At 37.8% G+C, this 17,911-nt stretch overlaps 1 protein-coding gene across 1 annotated transcript; it reads right to left on the bottom strand.

Moving 5' to 3' along the window:
- Positions 1–6,389: 6,389 nt before the first annotated feature.
- On the bottom strand, positions 6,390–17,295 carry NDUFA5 (NADH:ubiquinone oxidoreductase subunit A5). The gene is made up of 5 exons (XM_036759863.1): positions 17,004–17,295; positions 16,308–16,352; positions 10,667–10,783; positions 8,095–8,160; positions 6,390–7,204 (listed from the first exon to the last, which is right to left on the bottom strand). The coding sequence occupies exons 1-5, from the start codon at positions 17,022–17,024 to the stop codon at positions 7,103–7,105; spliced, it is 351 nt and encodes a 116-aa protein (XP_036615758.1). The 5' UTR covers positions 17,025–17,295; the 3' UTR covers positions 6,390–7,102.
- Between the last annotated feature and the right edge of the window lie 616 nt (positions 17,296–17,911).

Here is a 17,911-nt window from a genome sequence, read left to right as displayed (position 1 = left end):
TTTGAGAATTTGGAATGACCCAAATGTAAAAATAGAAAAGAAATTTTTATGGGATCATTTTTACTTTTCATAATATAATTATCTATTTCATATCTATTTAGTATTCAATATAAACCCATTCCTCTTATTTTTCATACAACATTTAACACTATTCACCTTTATCCATCATGCCTTTTATTTTTTAATACGAAAAATCTTTTTCTTACTGTTTTAGTTCTATTATCAACTGCCATCTAGTGGCTTTATCAGAAGAGTGCTATGAAGTATTCATAGTTTGTTCCTTTTGGCTAGTCTAGTCAGCAGCATTTACTAAATGCCTACCATGTGCCAAACATTAAGCTAAATGCTAGGGATACCAAAAAAAAGGCCCTCAAAATATGTGTTTTAAATTGACGGAGGTTCTTAACCTCAGATCTATAAACTTTTTTCCTTAATGTATTTTAATAATGTTGTTATTTTAGTTATGTCTGACTCTTCATGACCCCCTTTTGGGGTTTTCTTGGCCAAGATACTGGATTGGTTTGCCATTTCCTTCTCCAGCTCATTTTACAGATGAGGAAACTGAGGCAAACAGGGTTAAGTGACTTGCCATGGGTCACACTGCTAGTAAGTGTCTGAGGCCTGATTTGAAGTTACAAAGATGATTCTTCCTAACTCCTGGCCCAGCACTCTATCCACCTAGCACTCTGCTCCACCTAACTACCTTGATAACTTTATTTCAGCATAACTAATTTTCTTTTCTAATTCTTTGTAACATGGAAGAGGTGAGTGAACATGACTACTGTGTTCTGAGGAGTTGTCTCCATGATAAAGTAACCTTGAACACGCACCAAGGACACAGAATTTTTGTTTGTTTATACTTTACTTCCCTCATTGTTGATAACAACCAGATGAACAAGAATGATTCTTAAAGGAGACCTCCCCCATCTTAGAGATTTTCCCCCAATATGGAGAGTTCTAATGAGATTAACCACAGGGAAATTTATTTTCACCAGTTACAAACCCGAACTTTAGCAACTCTGTGACTCCAAGACTTGTATACTTCCCCATTCCTTTCAGTCACAGAATACTGTTGGTTGGCTGTGTTCAAGTAGGCTAAAAGCAATGAAAACCCCATCTAAATCCTAAGAAGCTAAAGCTCCTACCAGCCCAAGCAGCCCTTTGTGCACTAAGACATTTATTTTCCTTTCAGTCTGGCTATGAATTTCTTGACCCTCTTGGTCTTGAAGTGGTGATGGTGGATGAGATTCTCCTTAAGTTCTAAGATTAGGCCTAGTGGTCTTGAGACCACCATGACAGTCTCTCCTTAAGGGAGACTATAGCTTATAGAATCTATCCTTGGATGAATACTGACAATAATATTCTTTAAGTTTAGTGCAGCTGTGTATCCAAAAAAAAACAACTTTCCATCATACTCATGTATCACAATTTGCTTAGTTTGTTTTTCTCCCCTAGCTATATACCCCCCAAACCCTAACATGAAAAGTGGCCAGCTCTAGTGGCCACCAAAATCAAGGTATAAGTATCCCACTCTCAGAAGGGCTCCTTGGAGCACACTTTTCTAGCTGAATGGACCCATGTCTGTGTTCCCCAATGCAGTGCCATCCTTAAGAGTTATACTCTGTTGTATGTCTGAGTTGTATATCAGGTCACCTTCTACTTTTCCCCCTTCTCCCTCTATCCCAATGATTGCCAATAAAACTTTGTATTTAACTGACTCTCTTATTAAAGAGTTGTTTTCCTCGATATCTCTGGCTGTCCTACCGGCCTTCCTTTAGACATAAACCAGGTACCTAAACAAGAACTTATCCTGCTGGTAGCCACAGCTATGCTGGGGGAGCATGGTTCTGTGAGCCCAGTCAGGGAAAGCAAGGATTTACAGGGGAACCCTAATCCCCTTGAGGACTCTCGTATGCCAGAGATCTATCATAAAACAAGTTCTTATGGAACCCAGGCTAGAAAACTCCCATGATGGTAGCCAGCCAGTTAGTCAATAAGCATTTATTAAACACCAACTTGTTTCAGGCATTGTGCTAAGTCCTAGGGATACAAACTGAACTCATGACATTCTTCCTGTGGTCTTGATGAAAATGTGTGGAAAAACCCATCCCATAGAAAAACAACCATGCTTTCAATGAAAAACACAGTGCTATACAATCACAAAAAAGCTTCTTTCCAAGAAAACAAAATGCTGTATTGTTCACTTAAAGGAAAACTAGAAAGGCAATGGAGCAGAGAGCTGGCTGCAGACGCAAGAAGACTTGAGCTCAAATCCCACCTTTGACCCTGTACAAATGACAGAACTATACCAAAAAATGGATTTTCCTTGTTATGAGTTCCCTTAAGTGATGAAATCCCATATACACACCACAAAAAAAGCCCATAATATTTGTACGACCTCTCTCTTTGAGATTACTCCTCCAACCAACACTGGCACGTTAGGTTCTCAAAGGGTGGCTACCTCAAGTTCTAAAGGTACCCATGAGGGTAATTAATCCTACTACTGTAGTTCTCGGACATTGCTTCCTCCCTCGGCTGATTCTCTCTGAATCTCTGTCTCTCTGGAGTGTATGTCTCTGCTACCTCGCGGATACAATCTCTCCTACTTGTATAGTAGCTTTGATGACATATAATCGAAGTAGGGAAAAGGAAAGAAAATCATCTCATTGCCCTTTCTGCCCTCTGCGCAGGTGCAGGGATCTCCTTCCACAACTACTTCCAACTTTGTTATTGAACTGGAAATCCTAAAATTCACATAGCTATTTAAAACCCCCCCAGGTGGAGCTAACTTGTTTGTTCAGCCAGTGCTACTTTTCCCTTCTTCACCCAGTTAGACAAGAGTTTGTATCTAAAAAGGGGATCATGGAATAGATGCCTTGTTTCTATATTAAAACCTCAGTGTGTGTGACTATATCAACTGATATGGGGAAGGAACTCTGCTTACACTTATCAAGGTTAAATGTTTTACGTGGGATCATTTATCTGGAATTGGAAAAGACTCACAAAGGTCATCTAGTTCCACTCCTATTTTACAGATGAAGAAACGAAGGCCCAGAGAAGTTGTGACTTGCCTGAGGTTACACAGGTTGTAAAGAACAGAGCTAAAATATGAACACAGGTCCTCTGCTTGCAAATCTTGACCTTCTTTCTATTACACCAGGCCCCCTCATATTCATTAATTCATCAGATATTTAATGGCAACAGATTGTATGTGAGGCCATGAATTAAGAGAATATGCATGTGAAAAAGACATGGTCCCTGCCCTCAAGGAGCTTACAGTCCAGTAGGGGAGATGAGACAAGAATAAAATAAACGTGATATAGCCTGGTAAATACATGAGTTGCAAAGTGCTATGAGTGTTCAAAAAAGGGAGAAATCACTTCTAATTGGAAAAAGGCCATTTTAGGCATAAAGAAGGTCATGAACACAGGCAGTCTCCATTCATCTCTGATTTCAGCATGTTTATCATTTCCTATGGGGCTGTAATATTCCATAAAAATAATATTTATAAAGTTCTTACCCAGTGTCACAGGCACTGTGCCAAGTTATCATTGATCCTCACAAGAACCCAACCCTGGGAGATAGGCGCTATTATCATCCACATTTTACAGATGACAAAATTAAGACCAAGGGCAAATGACATGCCCAGGGCCACACATTATATTGAGGTACCACAATTTGCTTAACCATCCCTCAGTTGACTGACATCTTATTTATTTTGTTTATAATTCTTCATTACCACAAGAAGTGCTGCTATAAATACTTTGGTGGATATGGAGTCTTACTTTTTCTCAATGACCTTTTAGGGTATATGACTAGCAATGAAATCTCTGGATCAAAAGGTATGATCATTATATTTTTAATATTTTTATATTATATATATAATATAGTATGTGCATATATTTACATATATAAATATATTTTATATTCTTTACATAATGCCAAACTGCCTTCCATAATGGTTGCATCAACTCCCAACTTCACCAACAATTCATTAGTACACATCTTTCCACAGGACAGAGAGCAACAAGTGGTCCAATTTGGCTATGGAGTATCATACATACTGTGGAGCTACAATAAAGGGAGAGTAGTGGTTGAGTTACCCAAAGGTTCACAAGAAACAAAATCCGAAAAAGAAGCTAATAGGGAAAACCTATGGACTCAAATGTCTATACACAAATGCCCAAAGTTTAGGGAGAAACAAGAAAAACTAGAAATCCTAACATAAGAAAACATATTTGACTTCATAAGAATCACTGAGGCTTGATGGGATGAAATCTCGGACTGCAATGTAGGTCTAAGCAGGAATTCCCTATTCAAAAGAAGAAAGAGCAGTGAAAGGAGGAAGAGGTGAGAGTATAAGTTGGGAGGGATCAACAACACCCTGGGTAATAGTCAAGATCCGGAAAGATCTTGATAAGGTAGCATACTGATTCAAATTAGATGAAATACAGTAGGGAGAAATGAAAAACTTTACACTTGGATTCAAATAATTTCACAATTATAAGATGGAGGTCAGACCTAATCTGGAATTTTTTTTTTCAGCACCACAGTTCAAAACAGGCACTAATAAACTGGAGAGCATCCAAATGATGTCAAGGAGCTTATCAATAACCTTCTAGCTGCAGTGCCCAGAACTGAGCACAGAATTTGGAGTCAGAGGGCTTGAGTTTGAACACTGATTTTACTGTTTACCTGTGTCAAAGAAAAAAATCTCTTTGCATTGTGTTTAGGGTTTAGGTTTATTTGAGTCACATGTTTATTGTCATTTAATCTCTCTGGACCTGATTTTCTTCATATGAAAAGTGAAGGGATTGGATTAGATCACAGAATAACATTATTTTCTAGTTTTAAGGAGCCTTAGTGGCCATCAAGTCCAACTTATACCCCAAAAAAGGAATCCTCATTATGATCTATCTGGCAAGGATAACTTGAGACAGGATAGACATTAGCATATTTTTAGGGCTAGGGGAATTAGTCAAAAATGATTGAAAATGGATAAGGAGGTAGAATAAATGGTTGACAGAACATTTTCCTAGAAGACATAGTAGCTAAAATCAAGCACATTGAGTAGGAGACTTAAGGCAAGGTCAATTTTCTCTTCTGAGTGGAGCAAAGGATAGGTGAAAACAAAATGAGTTTTAAGGTACAGAAGTAGGGAGACACTCAAGATCAATGGCCTTAATTTCAGTGAGAGTGAAATAAACTGTGGAAGAAAATGGAAAGGATCAAGTGGAGCTGGGAAATTGAGGTTTAGGAGCTGCTATGATCAGTGTGACAGAAATCCAGTAAGGGATGAAAAAAGGTCTTCACAGTGATGAAGACCCAGTTGAGATAAGATAGCTTGAATTTGTGGTAGATTTGGTCACAATGTTTCCCAACTTCTAACCCTGTAATTCAAGGATAGAAGCAGGGATGATAAATGGATGATGTGGAGGATTGACAATGGAAAGATATGAAGCTGACTATACCTTGTATCTATCCATTCTGGTTCTAACAGCAGGGAAGAATTTTCAAAATATTTAAGCATGATTACAATTATTAAGAATAAATCCCTCTTTTCATTGCCCTCTGCATTTTAAAAAGCACACTTGTATAAATGGTAAATTGTCATTAACAAACACATTTATTATACTTTAGGATGCATTACAATCTAGCATATTGATTCTAGTAAGCATAATGAACTCTATGATTCAGAACTAAATGTAGTCATGTTTAATGTATCAAGGGTTTGTAGAACTAGATATAGAATATTGCCCCCCAAAAGACTGCAAATGTTTCTTCCTAGAAAGAGCATGAAAGGGGCATGCGGGGGGAGGAGAGAAGCAAATAAGGTTATACTGCAGCTAAAAAATTCAACTAGACATGTATTGATTTTTAGAGAGAGGGAGAGAAAAAGAGAAATATTACATATAAAAAGCTTTGGGGGAAATTTAATTTGCTTTCTCCAAATGGTCTACTGCTTATTTCCATTAATGATTCTTGTAATATATTGCTAACTACTATGTGAAAATTTCTGTGAGGTTTATCCAGTCCAGATACCTAATTGGGATGCTCTGAATTCAGGACAACAGGAATTCTCACCTTTGGTTTTGAGAGAGCAAAGCAGTTTAAGTTGCATAATTTATAGGCTAATGGCCAGTATATAATTTTCTTTAAGTAGAGTTGCAGAAAATGAGGAGCTTCTCCAATTGCTTCTCAGAGGAAGGAATCTTTCTTTTTTATTTTCTTCACATATCGAATCTAGTAGTCTTCTTTTACAATGAATAGAAGTATTTAAAAGAAAGTAAGGTCAAAAGATAACAGTGAAGATAAAAAGAAAACCGGTATACTTGGGGGGAAATCATGTGGGAAAATTTAGAGAAAAATAAATTGAATTCTACGACAAATTTGGTAAACATTTCTGTTTAATATACATAAGAACCAAATTACACATATTAAATTTAGATTTTTCTTCATTAAGTACATACACTCAAAGTCAAGCAGGTCAACCTCAATTTGAAAATCTCATTACTTTCAGAATGTGGAAAAATGCATGTAATTATATAAAAACATTCAATTAATAAGTTTGAGAATCTTAGGTAATCAGGTGCTTTCCATACAACAGTTCAACATTTTTAAAATGTTCAATTAAAATTCAAGCATACCACCTTATTCAGTTCTTTCCTATAAATTAACATAACTTGGCACAAACTTTTAAACTAAGTATTGAAAAATACTATAGGAAGCCTTCCATAAACCCTATTTAGACTATACTTCAATTTCTGATTGTTTCTCATGCCATATTAGTCTCTGTTGCTTTCTTGTTCTTGGATTGAAAATTGAAAAAAAAAAAAAGGTTCTGATTAGATTTTCCAAATGACAGCACAATCACTTTCTTTAAATGATTTTAAAATAATTTATTTTATGAATGTTTTTCAGATTAAAATGACCATGGTCTATCCCTGTCATATATTAATACTTCACTAACTTTTTGTCCCTGACTACTTTGTTTCAGTTTTCCTGTTAATAAAATTCCAATAATTCAAAAAATATTTTAATAGTATTTAAACAGATGTTTAATGATTTTAAAAAAGTATACATCATAGATATTTAACATTGATTATATTGGCCATTTCCACTGGTTGGCTGGTGGTTCTTCCACTAATGGCTCCCAGGGTTTCCATGTCAACATTTTTCTCGCCAGTGATAATTCATTTTCAGCCTATTAATAAAATAAGGGAGGAAAAGGTGTCATTTTGAACACACTATTCAATTCACATTTATTACCATTAATAGATTCTATTCCAATTGCTCCAGTTACCACCTTCCAAGTCAGAAGGGGTTCAGATGGCATCAAGTCCAACCCCTTACCTGAAACGTGTCCTATCTAACATTAGATAATGAAGTACTAAATACATCAAAACACTTTAGGCCAACTTGAACAAATAAAAAAGGTACCTTCTAAAACCTGCAATGCTTAGAGCATTCCTGAATTCAGTTAGAAGCAACATTTTCCAAGTAAGTCTTCTATTTTAAAACTGTTTTCTTATTCAGCTTGCTGTATACAGTTATACCCTCTTAAAAGTGAAGAATATAAAGTGAGATAATTAAAATAAAATTCAGCTGTCTTACTTTTTCATTATTTTCCTCTAACAAAGAAACTCATTTGAAATGAATAAAATCTACACTGAAATCTCCATCAACTGGGATTCAGAAATCCAACATCAACTTGGCCAACTCAGAAGATGCAATGTGTCCCACTCATGTCTACAGCTGCAAAAATGCAGTCAGGCTTTGAAGACTTTAGCAACACACATAAAGGTCCAAAAATGCTCACTTTCTTTCAAGGTTAAGGTGAACCAAAGTGATGGGTTATAATATGATATCTTTGTTTTTTCAACTGAAACAGCAAACTCACATGTCACCTTTGAACCCAGCAAGAGAAAAAACACCAGTAACAGAAGGTAAAACTTTCATTTACCCTACACTCAAATATACAATATAATAACTTTGTTTTGGCTTTCTTACTGGGCCATTTTCTCTCTCCCCTTCCCAACCACTAAGCCAAGTACCAAATATTTTAAGTATTCAAGTAGTTTTGTTCATCTTTACCTGAAGAATCACTTCTTCTAGCTGACCAGCCTGAAGCTTATCCTCTAGTTTCTGAAGATCTGTTTCCTATAGTATCAAATAAAAGGCAAAAACATGATTTTAAATGTTGAGAACCAATGTCTGAATATCTGCAAATCATACATTAGAAAAATTTACACTTAAAAAATATTCATTACAATTATACTACTTAAATCTTTCAGAGTCTGACCAAATAAACTCTTCTAAGTATCTTAATCAAATAACTATTGGAGTCCCCTATTCTCTCTACTATTTCACTGAATTTCTCTCATAATTAAAATACCTGATATGTTTTAAGATTACACACTAACACACGTTTGACAACTGGGAAACTTCACTTTATAATTCTAAAATAAAGATTTTAAGGATATCACTAGTCTATTATTAAGACATATTCATTCTTCTATTGAAAAGACTGGCATAGTTTCTCACAAGCTTTCCAGAGAGATTCCAAGAAACATTCTAGCATAATGGCATGTTAGAACAGAAAGTACAATGGATTTTAAATTAGAGAATATGGATTACTTGTGTAATCCTAAGCAAGTGACCACTTCTCTGGACCTCATTTTCTGATCTGTTAAATGAAGAGCTAGACTAAATAACAACCAAGGTCTTATCCACCTCTAATTCCTGTGATCTTGTGACGTTCCTGGAAGATCTTTAGTAGAATTCCCCAGAGACCTGAGCTTGTCTCTGTGCTATTTAATTACCTTTTGATCAATGCTGTGAATAAGAATTTACATCCTTAGTAAATGTGCAGATGACATAAAGCTGAGGATAGATAACACACTGGACGGCAGTTAAGTCTCTAAAATGGTTCTTGGATAGAGTTCTGGTCCAAATCGAGTAAAGTGAGATTTAGTAGAAATAAATAAAAAGTTTTACACTTTAGATTAAAGAAAATTGTAAAAACACAGGACAGGGAAGAAATAGCCAAGATAAGAGTTCCTCTGAAAAAGATCTGTAGATTTTAGTGACATATAAACTGACAGGAGCCATGTTTTAGTAACAGGTGGTAAGAACAAAGGGAGGAAGTTGCAAATAGATAAAGGTAACCAGAGGGGTCAGGCTATAAACATGGGGGACAGCCCAGGGCTAAGAGATGGAATGTCTTATTCATGAAATAGCCAGGAGGCTAGTGTCACTAAATCAAAGGGTATATGTTGGAAGTAAGGTATAAGAAGCCTGGAAAGAGAGAAAGGAGCTAGCTTATGAAGGGATTTGAATGTCAGAGCATCTTGTATTTGAACCTGGAGGCAATAGGCAGCTACTAGAGTTTATTGAGTTGGGGAAATGGGGGTATGCGACATGATCAGACCTGCATTTTAGGAAAATCAGTTTAGTGGATGAATGGAGGATGGACTGGAATGAGGAGAGACTTGAGGCAGGCAGACCCACCAGAAGGCTATTACAATAATCGGGGTGTGAGGTGATAAGGGCCTGTACCAGTTATGACAGTGTCAGAGGAGAAAAGAGTGAGTATACAAGAGATGCTGCAAAATGGAAATTGATAGGCCTTGGCAACAACTTGGATATGGAGGGTGAGAGGTAGCGAGGAATCCAGGATGACTCCTAGATTGTGTGCCCGAGGGGCCGAGAGGATGGCGCTGCCCTTAACAGTAATAGGGAAGGTAAGAGGAAAGGAAAGTTTAGGAGGAAAGATAATGCATTCTGCTTAGGACATATTGAGTACAAGATCTACTGGACAACCAGTTCAAGATGTCTGAAAGGCAACTGGAGATGCAAGACTGGAGGTCAGCAGAGATACTGGGGCAGGATAGGCAGAAATGAAAATCAACAGCAAACAGATGGTAATTAAATCCATGGTATATTGCAAGGGAATTATTTTTTTAAGATTTGGATTGGAATAAGTGACTACTGAAGTCTTTTTTCCATCTCTGAAATTATGTGAACTCATTTCTTGTGGGTTTTGTGACTAAGAAATTCTAGCTAACTACATTCCAATTCAGTATCAAAATATTGGACACCTTGTATGAACAGTATTATATTAGGCAGGTTCAAAGTCAAATCTCTTAGAAGAAAAAGGATAACAACTTTGTCAAATTTTTATATCAGCAACAAAGGTATTTAAAATATTTTCTATCTGCATTCATCATGTACCTTTCAGATGTATGTTTAAGGGAAAAACTTAGAGGGAAAACAAATTGTATAGTATAAAGAAAAAAAGAAAATAAAACAGTAAAGGACAAGTAGTAAGCAGATGTAAAGGGGGGGGCAGTAGGGGACAGGAGCAGCTAGGTGGTGCAGTGAGTAGAGCACAGGCCCTGGAGTCAGGAGGACCTGAGTTCAAATTTGACCTCAGACACTAGCTGTGTGATGTTGGGCAAGTTACTTAACCCCAACTGCACCCCCCCCCCCCAAAAAAAGACTAGAGACAATGATCAAAATGCTAGGGAGAATTCTAAGCAACAGATGAGTGCAGGAATGAGAGAAAAAATGCAAATGGATAAGAAGGGGAATAAACATCATTTTTGCTCACAGACTTCATTTGAGACCGCAAAGTTGATGGAATGAAAACATACTGGCTACTTACCTCTTTTACCATATTCAGCCTTTCATTTGTAATCTGTTCTGTGTACTTTCTATATGCTGCATTTGCAGGCATAAACTCAAGAGCATCAAGAATCTTTGAATATAATAATCTTAGCCGCTGAAAAGACAATTGCATAAATTTTGTAAGTTTAAAATGTTATTAAAAACTTTGGGCAATACTTTAAAAAAAAACACTGAAATTACTAATAACTAAAAACACTTTATACTAACTCAAATCCAGAGTGGAGTGGAGCATTCCATCAGTCACATACCGCAACTTGTTTAGTCATTCCTCAATTGATGGGCATTCCCTCAATTTCCAATTTCTTGCCACCACAAAGTGAACTGCTATAAATATTTTAAAAACACATAGGTTCTTTTCCTTTTTCCCAATCATGTTGGGAAACAGACCTAATAGTGGTATTGCTGGGCCAAAGAATATATCCAGTTTCATAACTCTTTGGGCATAATTCCAGATTGCTCTACAAAATGGTTGAGATCAGTTCACAGTTCCACCAAAAGAGTATTAATATCTCAATTTCTTCACATCCCCTCCAAAATTTGTCAATTTCCCCTTCTATCATTTTAGCCAATCTGATAGATGTGATATCTCAAAGTTGGTTTAATTTGCATTTCTCTGATCAATAATGATTTAGAATTCTTTATATGACTATATTGCTTTGATTTTTTCATCTAAAAACTCCCTAGTCATATCCTTTGACTATTTATCAACTGGGGAATGACTCACATTCTTATACATTTGAAAAAGGTCTCTATGTATTTAAAAGATATGAGACCTTTATCTAAGAAACTATCTACAAAAATTTTTTCTCAATTTTCTGATTCCAATTCTAATCTTGGTTACATTGGTTTTATCTGTACAAAACCTTTCTAATTTAGTCTAATCAAAACTATCCATTTTATATCCCTCAGTGCTCTCTATCTCGTTTATTCATAAATTCTCCTATCCATAAGTCTGATAGGTAATATGTTCCATGTTCTTCCAATTTTCTTATGATTCTTCCCTTTATATCTAGTTCATGTATCATTCTGATCTTATTCTGGTAAAGGGTATGATATTGGCCTATATCCAATCTCTGTCAGACTGCTTTCCAATTTTCCCAACAATTTTTACCAAATAATGCATTTTTATCCCAAAAGTTTAAATCTTTACAGTTGGCAAACACAAGGTTACTTTAATCATTTACTATTGTGTACTGTATAGACATACCCTGTTCCACTGATCTGGCTTTCTATTTCTTAGCCAATACTAGATAGTTTTGATCACTTCTGCCTTGTGACACAGTTTTAAGATCTGGTATTATTACATTTCCTTCCTTTACATTTTTTTTTCATTAATTCCTTTGATATTCTTGACTGTACATTTTTCCAAATGAATTTTGTTACTATTTTTTCAGCTCAGTACAACAATTTTTTGGTAATTTAATTGGGATGGCATCAAATAAGATTAGTTTAGGTAGAATTGTTATTCTTCTTATATTGGTTCTGCCCATCCATGAACAATTAATATTAAATTTGACTTTATTTGTATAAAAAGTGTTTTGTAATTATGTTCATGTAGTTTCTGGGTTTATCTTTGCAGATATACTCGCAGGTATTTTAACTGTCTATGGTTATTTATTTTAAATGGGTTATCTCTTTTATTATCTCTTCTTGCAGGGTTTTATTGGTGATATATAGAAATGCTGATGATTTACATAGGTTTATTTTATATCCTGCTACTTTGCTAAAATAATTGTTTCAACTAACTTTTTAGTTGAATCTCTAGGATCTTCCAAGTATATCATCATATTGTCTACAAAAAGAGATGGTTTTATTAACTCACTGCCCATTCTGATTTCTCTGATTTCTTTTTCTTCTCTTAATACTATTACTAACATTTGTAATACAATGTTGAATACTGGTGATCCTTGTTTCACTCCTGATCTTACTGGGAAGGCTGCTAACTTATTCCCAGGACAAATAATGCTTTCTGATGGGTAGATGCTTCTTATAATTTTAAGGAAAAATTCATTTATACCCAAGCTTTCAAGTGTTTTTAACAGGAATGAGTGTTGTATTTTGTTAAAAGCTTTTTCTGCATCTACTGATATAACTGTATGATTTTGCTGGCTTTAACCATCCCTGAATTCCCAGCATGACTCCCACTTGGTTGCAAATGTGGCTTCTTTTTAAGGAAGACAGAGGGCCCTCCTCTTGGGATCTTGGTTGATCTAGAGAAATATGAACATTAAAAGTGCATGTGGAGAGCCTTCCGGGAGCTAGTATTCCTGAGGTTTGAGAAAATTCCCATTTTCATTCAGCGTATCTTTCTGACCCAGCATTGCTGCTCTGATAAATGAAGAGGAAGGGAGAGGAATAGGAATGTACTTTTAGCAAATTATATCATTTTAATCTTATTAGGTGTAAATTTATTTTTACTGAATTTTGTGGTCCACAAATGTTTCATTGCAAACCAATCCTGAGTCTAAATTACCATACTGTCCTGAACTAGATCTGGCCCAGAACACATCCTCTTATACCCTAAAATCTCTGTTTTTAAATAGCTTTGCTTCAGAAGATGAGGTATCCTATTATTTTCCAAGATTAATTTGTGCCTTTGATGTTGTCCCTTACTGTCTCCACTATTTTGCTCCACCAATTATCCTCTTTCTCATGAATCTTCAATCTCTTCTTCTCTAGTGTCTCATTCCCATCTCCCTAAACATGTTGTTTCTTTCATCTTTAAAGAGGGGGGAAAAAGGGCCTTCCTTCCTTCCTATCTCATATCTTTGCCATTCAGAGGCAAATTTCTCCAAAAAGTAGTAGCCTATGATACATATACAATCTGCTTCCTTACTACTACACTGAAACTGCTTTCAAAAGATCATCAATAATGTCCTAATTTGCCAAATCAAAAGTCTTTCTCAATTCTTATTCTTCTCCAATTTTGCAGCTTTCGACACTGCTTCCTCTCCTTCATCCATTCTCTTCTCTTGGATTCAGAAAAACTATACTCCATTGGATTTTGCTTTCACTATTTTATCGTCGTTAGTTACTCCTTTCTGACTTTCGAAGGTTGGTTTTTCAAAAGTTCTGCTCTTGGCCTTCTCTTCTTTCATCCCTTAACCAATCAATAAACATTTCTGCTTTCTCCTTTCAATCAATCAATAAGCACAAGATCCCAACGTTAGGAGCTGAGCTAAATTCAGGGGATACAAAGACCAAAGTGAAAGTGTCCTCACTCAAAGAGCTCACATTCTAACAAGATGAGAACATGTACAGATGTAAGCACAGGAAGTATATACACATGATCATTACACATACACACACACACGAGTAAGTTTTGAGAAAGAAGGTACCAGTAGCTGAGAGGATCAAGATATATTTTCCCTTAGAAATCTCATTAATTCCCTTGGTTTCAATGGTCATCCCCACACTGCCTTGAGAGGTGGCATGGCACCTATGGCACAGTGCTGGACTTGGTGTCAGGTATATCCAAGTTCTAATATTTATTAGGTGTGTGAGCACAGATAAGTCACTTTAGCTCCCTGAAAATGTTATCTGTAGTACTATCTTTCAGGGTCATTGTAGGACTCAAATAAAAATGTTATATAAAATGAACTGCAAGTTTTAGTGCATTATGTCAGCTGGTATTATAACAAATGACTCCCAAATCTATATCTCCATATATGTATATATGAAGCATACACACATACACACACACACATACATACAAACATATGCTCTTTCTGCTGAACCTAGAACCCCATAAAAAAAACATCTCCCTCGGATGTTTCACTGCATCTCAAAATCACCTTAGTTTCCCACATGATATGCTCCCCCTTCCAACTCCCTATTTCTATTAGAGAGGTCACCAATTCCTTATTTTGGAAATCTTAAGTGTATCTTCAATTTTTCCCTTCCTCCAACATCCAAACAGTTGTTAAGAATGGATTACTGAAATGGCATCCTAATTGGTCTTCCCAACTCCACTTTCCTTACTTTAATCCAGCTGTTGCCAAATTAGCTTCCTTTAGGTACGAACCTGATAATATTTTTCTGCCTAAAACCTTTCAATATTTTCTATTATCTACCAATTAACATCCAAAATCCTTAGCCCATTATTTAAGGGCCTTTATTATTTGGTGCCACTCTACTTTCCGTACTATCTCACATAATTCCTTTCTATATGCATTATAATCCAGCCAAACTGAACTATTTCCCAAGTCCTTAAGTACATCCCATTATATCCCACATCTTTGCCTTTGTTCATACTGTTCCCAATACCCGGAATACCCTCTTAATTCTATCCCTTCCCACTTAACCTCTGCCTTTTGAAATCCACTGTTTTTTAAGGTACAATTAAAATTTCATCTAGAGAAATGTTTCTCTCATGCTCCTTAGTCAATAATATTCTTTCTTCCTTCAGACCTTGATTAGCACTTGGTTGATACCACCTCTTATGAATTTTTGTGTCATTTTGTATCATTGTTGTTTGTGGATGTGTTTGATACCCCAAAGTCAGAGCTAAATCTTGGTATTAATGTATCTTTCCCTAAGTGCTTTTCGGGGCAGCTAGGTGGGTCAGTAGACAGATTATCTACCCTGGAGTAAAGAAGACTCATCTTCCTGAGTTCAAATCCAGCCTCAGACACTAGCAGTGTGACCCCGGGCAAGTCACTTAATCCTGCACCTCAATTTCCTCATCTGTAAAATGAGCTGGAGAAGGAAATGGCAAAGCACTCCAGTATCTTTGCCAAAAAACAATCAAAAAAACACGAAAGGTGTCCAGAAGACTTACACATGACTGAAATGACTAAACAACAACAAAAAGTGTTTTCTGATGCTCAAAGAGTACACAAATATTATGGCCTGGTAGACAGATTTCTAGACTTGGAGTAAAAGGATGTGGGTTGAAATCCTGCCTCTCAGGAACTGATAAGCAATGTCAAGTCACAATCTCTGAATCTCAGTTTCTTCATCTATAAAAGGGATGACACTTGTACTACCAATGGGTTACTGCGAAGAATGTACTTTAAAAAACTTTAAAGTACCATACAATGTACAGTGTTTTATAAGCATTTGTTGAATAACTGAGCAATAAAAAATTTGTTGGAATTGAATAAAAATACTTCAAGTCCATTTTAAAAAATTCTTATCTTCTCTGGTATAAATTGTTTTAAATTTTTATTATCTTTAGTAACAAAGATAAAAATAGTATAGGCAACATCATTCAATGAACAGACTTATTAGTAATTGTCTAATAAATTTATAAGTACTTTCACCCTAACAGTACTGGGAGGTAGATAACACAAGATGTGAAAACAAAGAATTAGAAAGATTAAGCAACTCCTCCAAAGTAACCCACTTAGAAAGATTCAAATCTAAAATCTGAACCCAAGTAATAAGACTCCATCACTTTAAAAGCTTAAAATCATTCAATGCTTCAGCTGCAACTAGGTGTCTAAGTTAGGATGACCCGAACTAGGGAGGCGTCCAAGTGCCCCTGCCCAGGGGCTGGCACAGGCAACGCCACTTAGTGCCTACGGTGACTGAAGCAGGGGTCCTCCCACATGCCAGCCACAGGAGTCAATTTCTACTTGAGAGTTGGGAAATACATCACGAAAACTGACACGTACCTCCCGCGGGGTCTCACATACTGCCAGTCCAACGAGACCTGTGGTCTACAAAAACAAAACACTCTAGTCATTCCTAGATAATCTCGCTGCCCAAACTGCTCTACTATGAGGAGAGGTGGAGGAAAAAGGGAAGAGGAAGGGAAGGGAGATGGGAGAAGAAAGAAAGGTGAGGAGGGAGAAAAAAAAGAGGATAGAAGGAGGGAGGGGGGGAAGGGAGAAAAAGAGGGAGAAAGAGGGAGGAGGAAAAAGGAAAAGTAGGAGGAAAAGGAGAGGAAAGGAAAGGGAGGAAGGTGCAGAAGGAGAGGAGGGGAGGGGGCAGGGACAGGAGGAGGAGGGGGAAAAAGGAGGAGTACAAGAGAGAGGGCAGTGGGGAGGATAGATGAGGGGGGAGGAGGGAGGAATGGAAGGGGGTTCAGAAAAGGGAAGGGGGAGGGGCACCAGCAGCACCAGGGATCAGGTCCGCAGGGGCGCCGGCGACGGAGCCGGCTGCAGGAGGCTGCAGGACCGCAGCGAGCTCCCAGCCAAGCCTGACCGGGCTCCGAGCGTCTGAAGGAGCCTCTCGTGGTCCCGGGCTCCTCTCAGAGAAGACACGGAGCCAACCCGCGATCCACCTTCGCCCCTCAATCTCGGCCACCCGGGGTCATCTGCCCGATCACCGTCTACGCGCCCCGTCTGACCTCCAAAGCACCCCCTCACCTTCTTCAGCACCCCGGCCATGACAGCAAAGCCGCAGGCGTCGCCGCACAGCACTCTGGGACGGTGCTGCTCTCAGACCCGTTCAATCCACTACCGAGAATCTAGAGCGGACGGTCGCCCGTAGCAACCGAGCTTACACTACAGGCTGGAGCGGATGGACCGAGAGGAGGCACCCTCCCCCTCCGTGAAAGGTTTGGGCTTGGGTTGAAGCTGGACGCACGCGCCCTGATTCCCAGGGCACCCTAGTCGAGAGAGGCGCATGCGTACGAGGACCATGAGGTGATGTCGCGGAGCTTCAAGAGATGGGGTAGACGCGCATGTGTGTGAATTCCCCAAGTCCCTTTTGCTTTGCGGCAGTTTCGTTAGAGTGCCCTTGACCAGCTTGGGGCTTCCAGTGCGTTGCCTGGAACAAAAGTTAAAAAGAACTCAGCAGGCAGCAAGATAGACAGCCTGTGTTTGTAACTGGTTAGCTGTACGAACTTCAGCAGCTTTGTAAACTCGTTGCTAATATGTGTGTATATTCACCAGTAATTCAGACGCTGGGAAAAAGGCTAGATTTGACTCCAGACTTGTGTGATCTTGGGCGCCTTAACCTCCCTGGGCTCAGTTTCCCCAACTGTAAAACAAGATGGGACTAGTTGACCCTCACCTCTAAATCTGGTGCAGTGGATAGAGCACCGGCCCCGATCCGGGAAAATCCGAGTTCAAATTCGGCCCTGAACACTTACTTAGCTGTGTGGTCCTGGCGCAGCACTTAACTCCTATTTGCCTCGGTTCCTCATCTGCAAAATCCGGACACAGCGGAGAAAGAAATGGCAAACCACTCCAGTATCTTTGCCAAGAAACAGTCAGACGCGACTGAACAATAACAGTAGATGTTTTGAATTCTGAAAAATGTGCATTGTTGC

Source organism: Trichosurus vulpecula, chromosome 5, assembly GCF_011100635.1.
Source record: "Trichosurus vulpecula isolate mTriVul1 chromosome 5, mTriVul1.pri, whole genome shotgun sequence".
Taxonomy (NCBI): Eukaryota; Metazoa; Chordata; class Mammalia; order Diprotodontia; family Phalangeridae; genus Trichosurus; species Trichosurus vulpecula.
This window is presented reverse-complemented; position numbering and strand designations above follow the sequence as displayed.

Coding starts and splice junctions, on each gene's coding strand:
- NDUFA5 (XM_036759863.1), bottom strand. CDS start 17,024: ATGGCCGGGGTGCTGAAGAAG. Junction 16,353..17,003: donor TGGCCGGGGTGCTGAAGAAG/GTGAGGGGGTGC, acceptor TTGTTTTTGTAG/ACCACAGGTCTCGTTGGACT. Junction 8,161..10,666: donor GGCTGAATATGGTAAAAGAG/GTAAGTAGCCAG, acceptor TTGATACTATAG/GAAACAGATCTTCAGAAACT.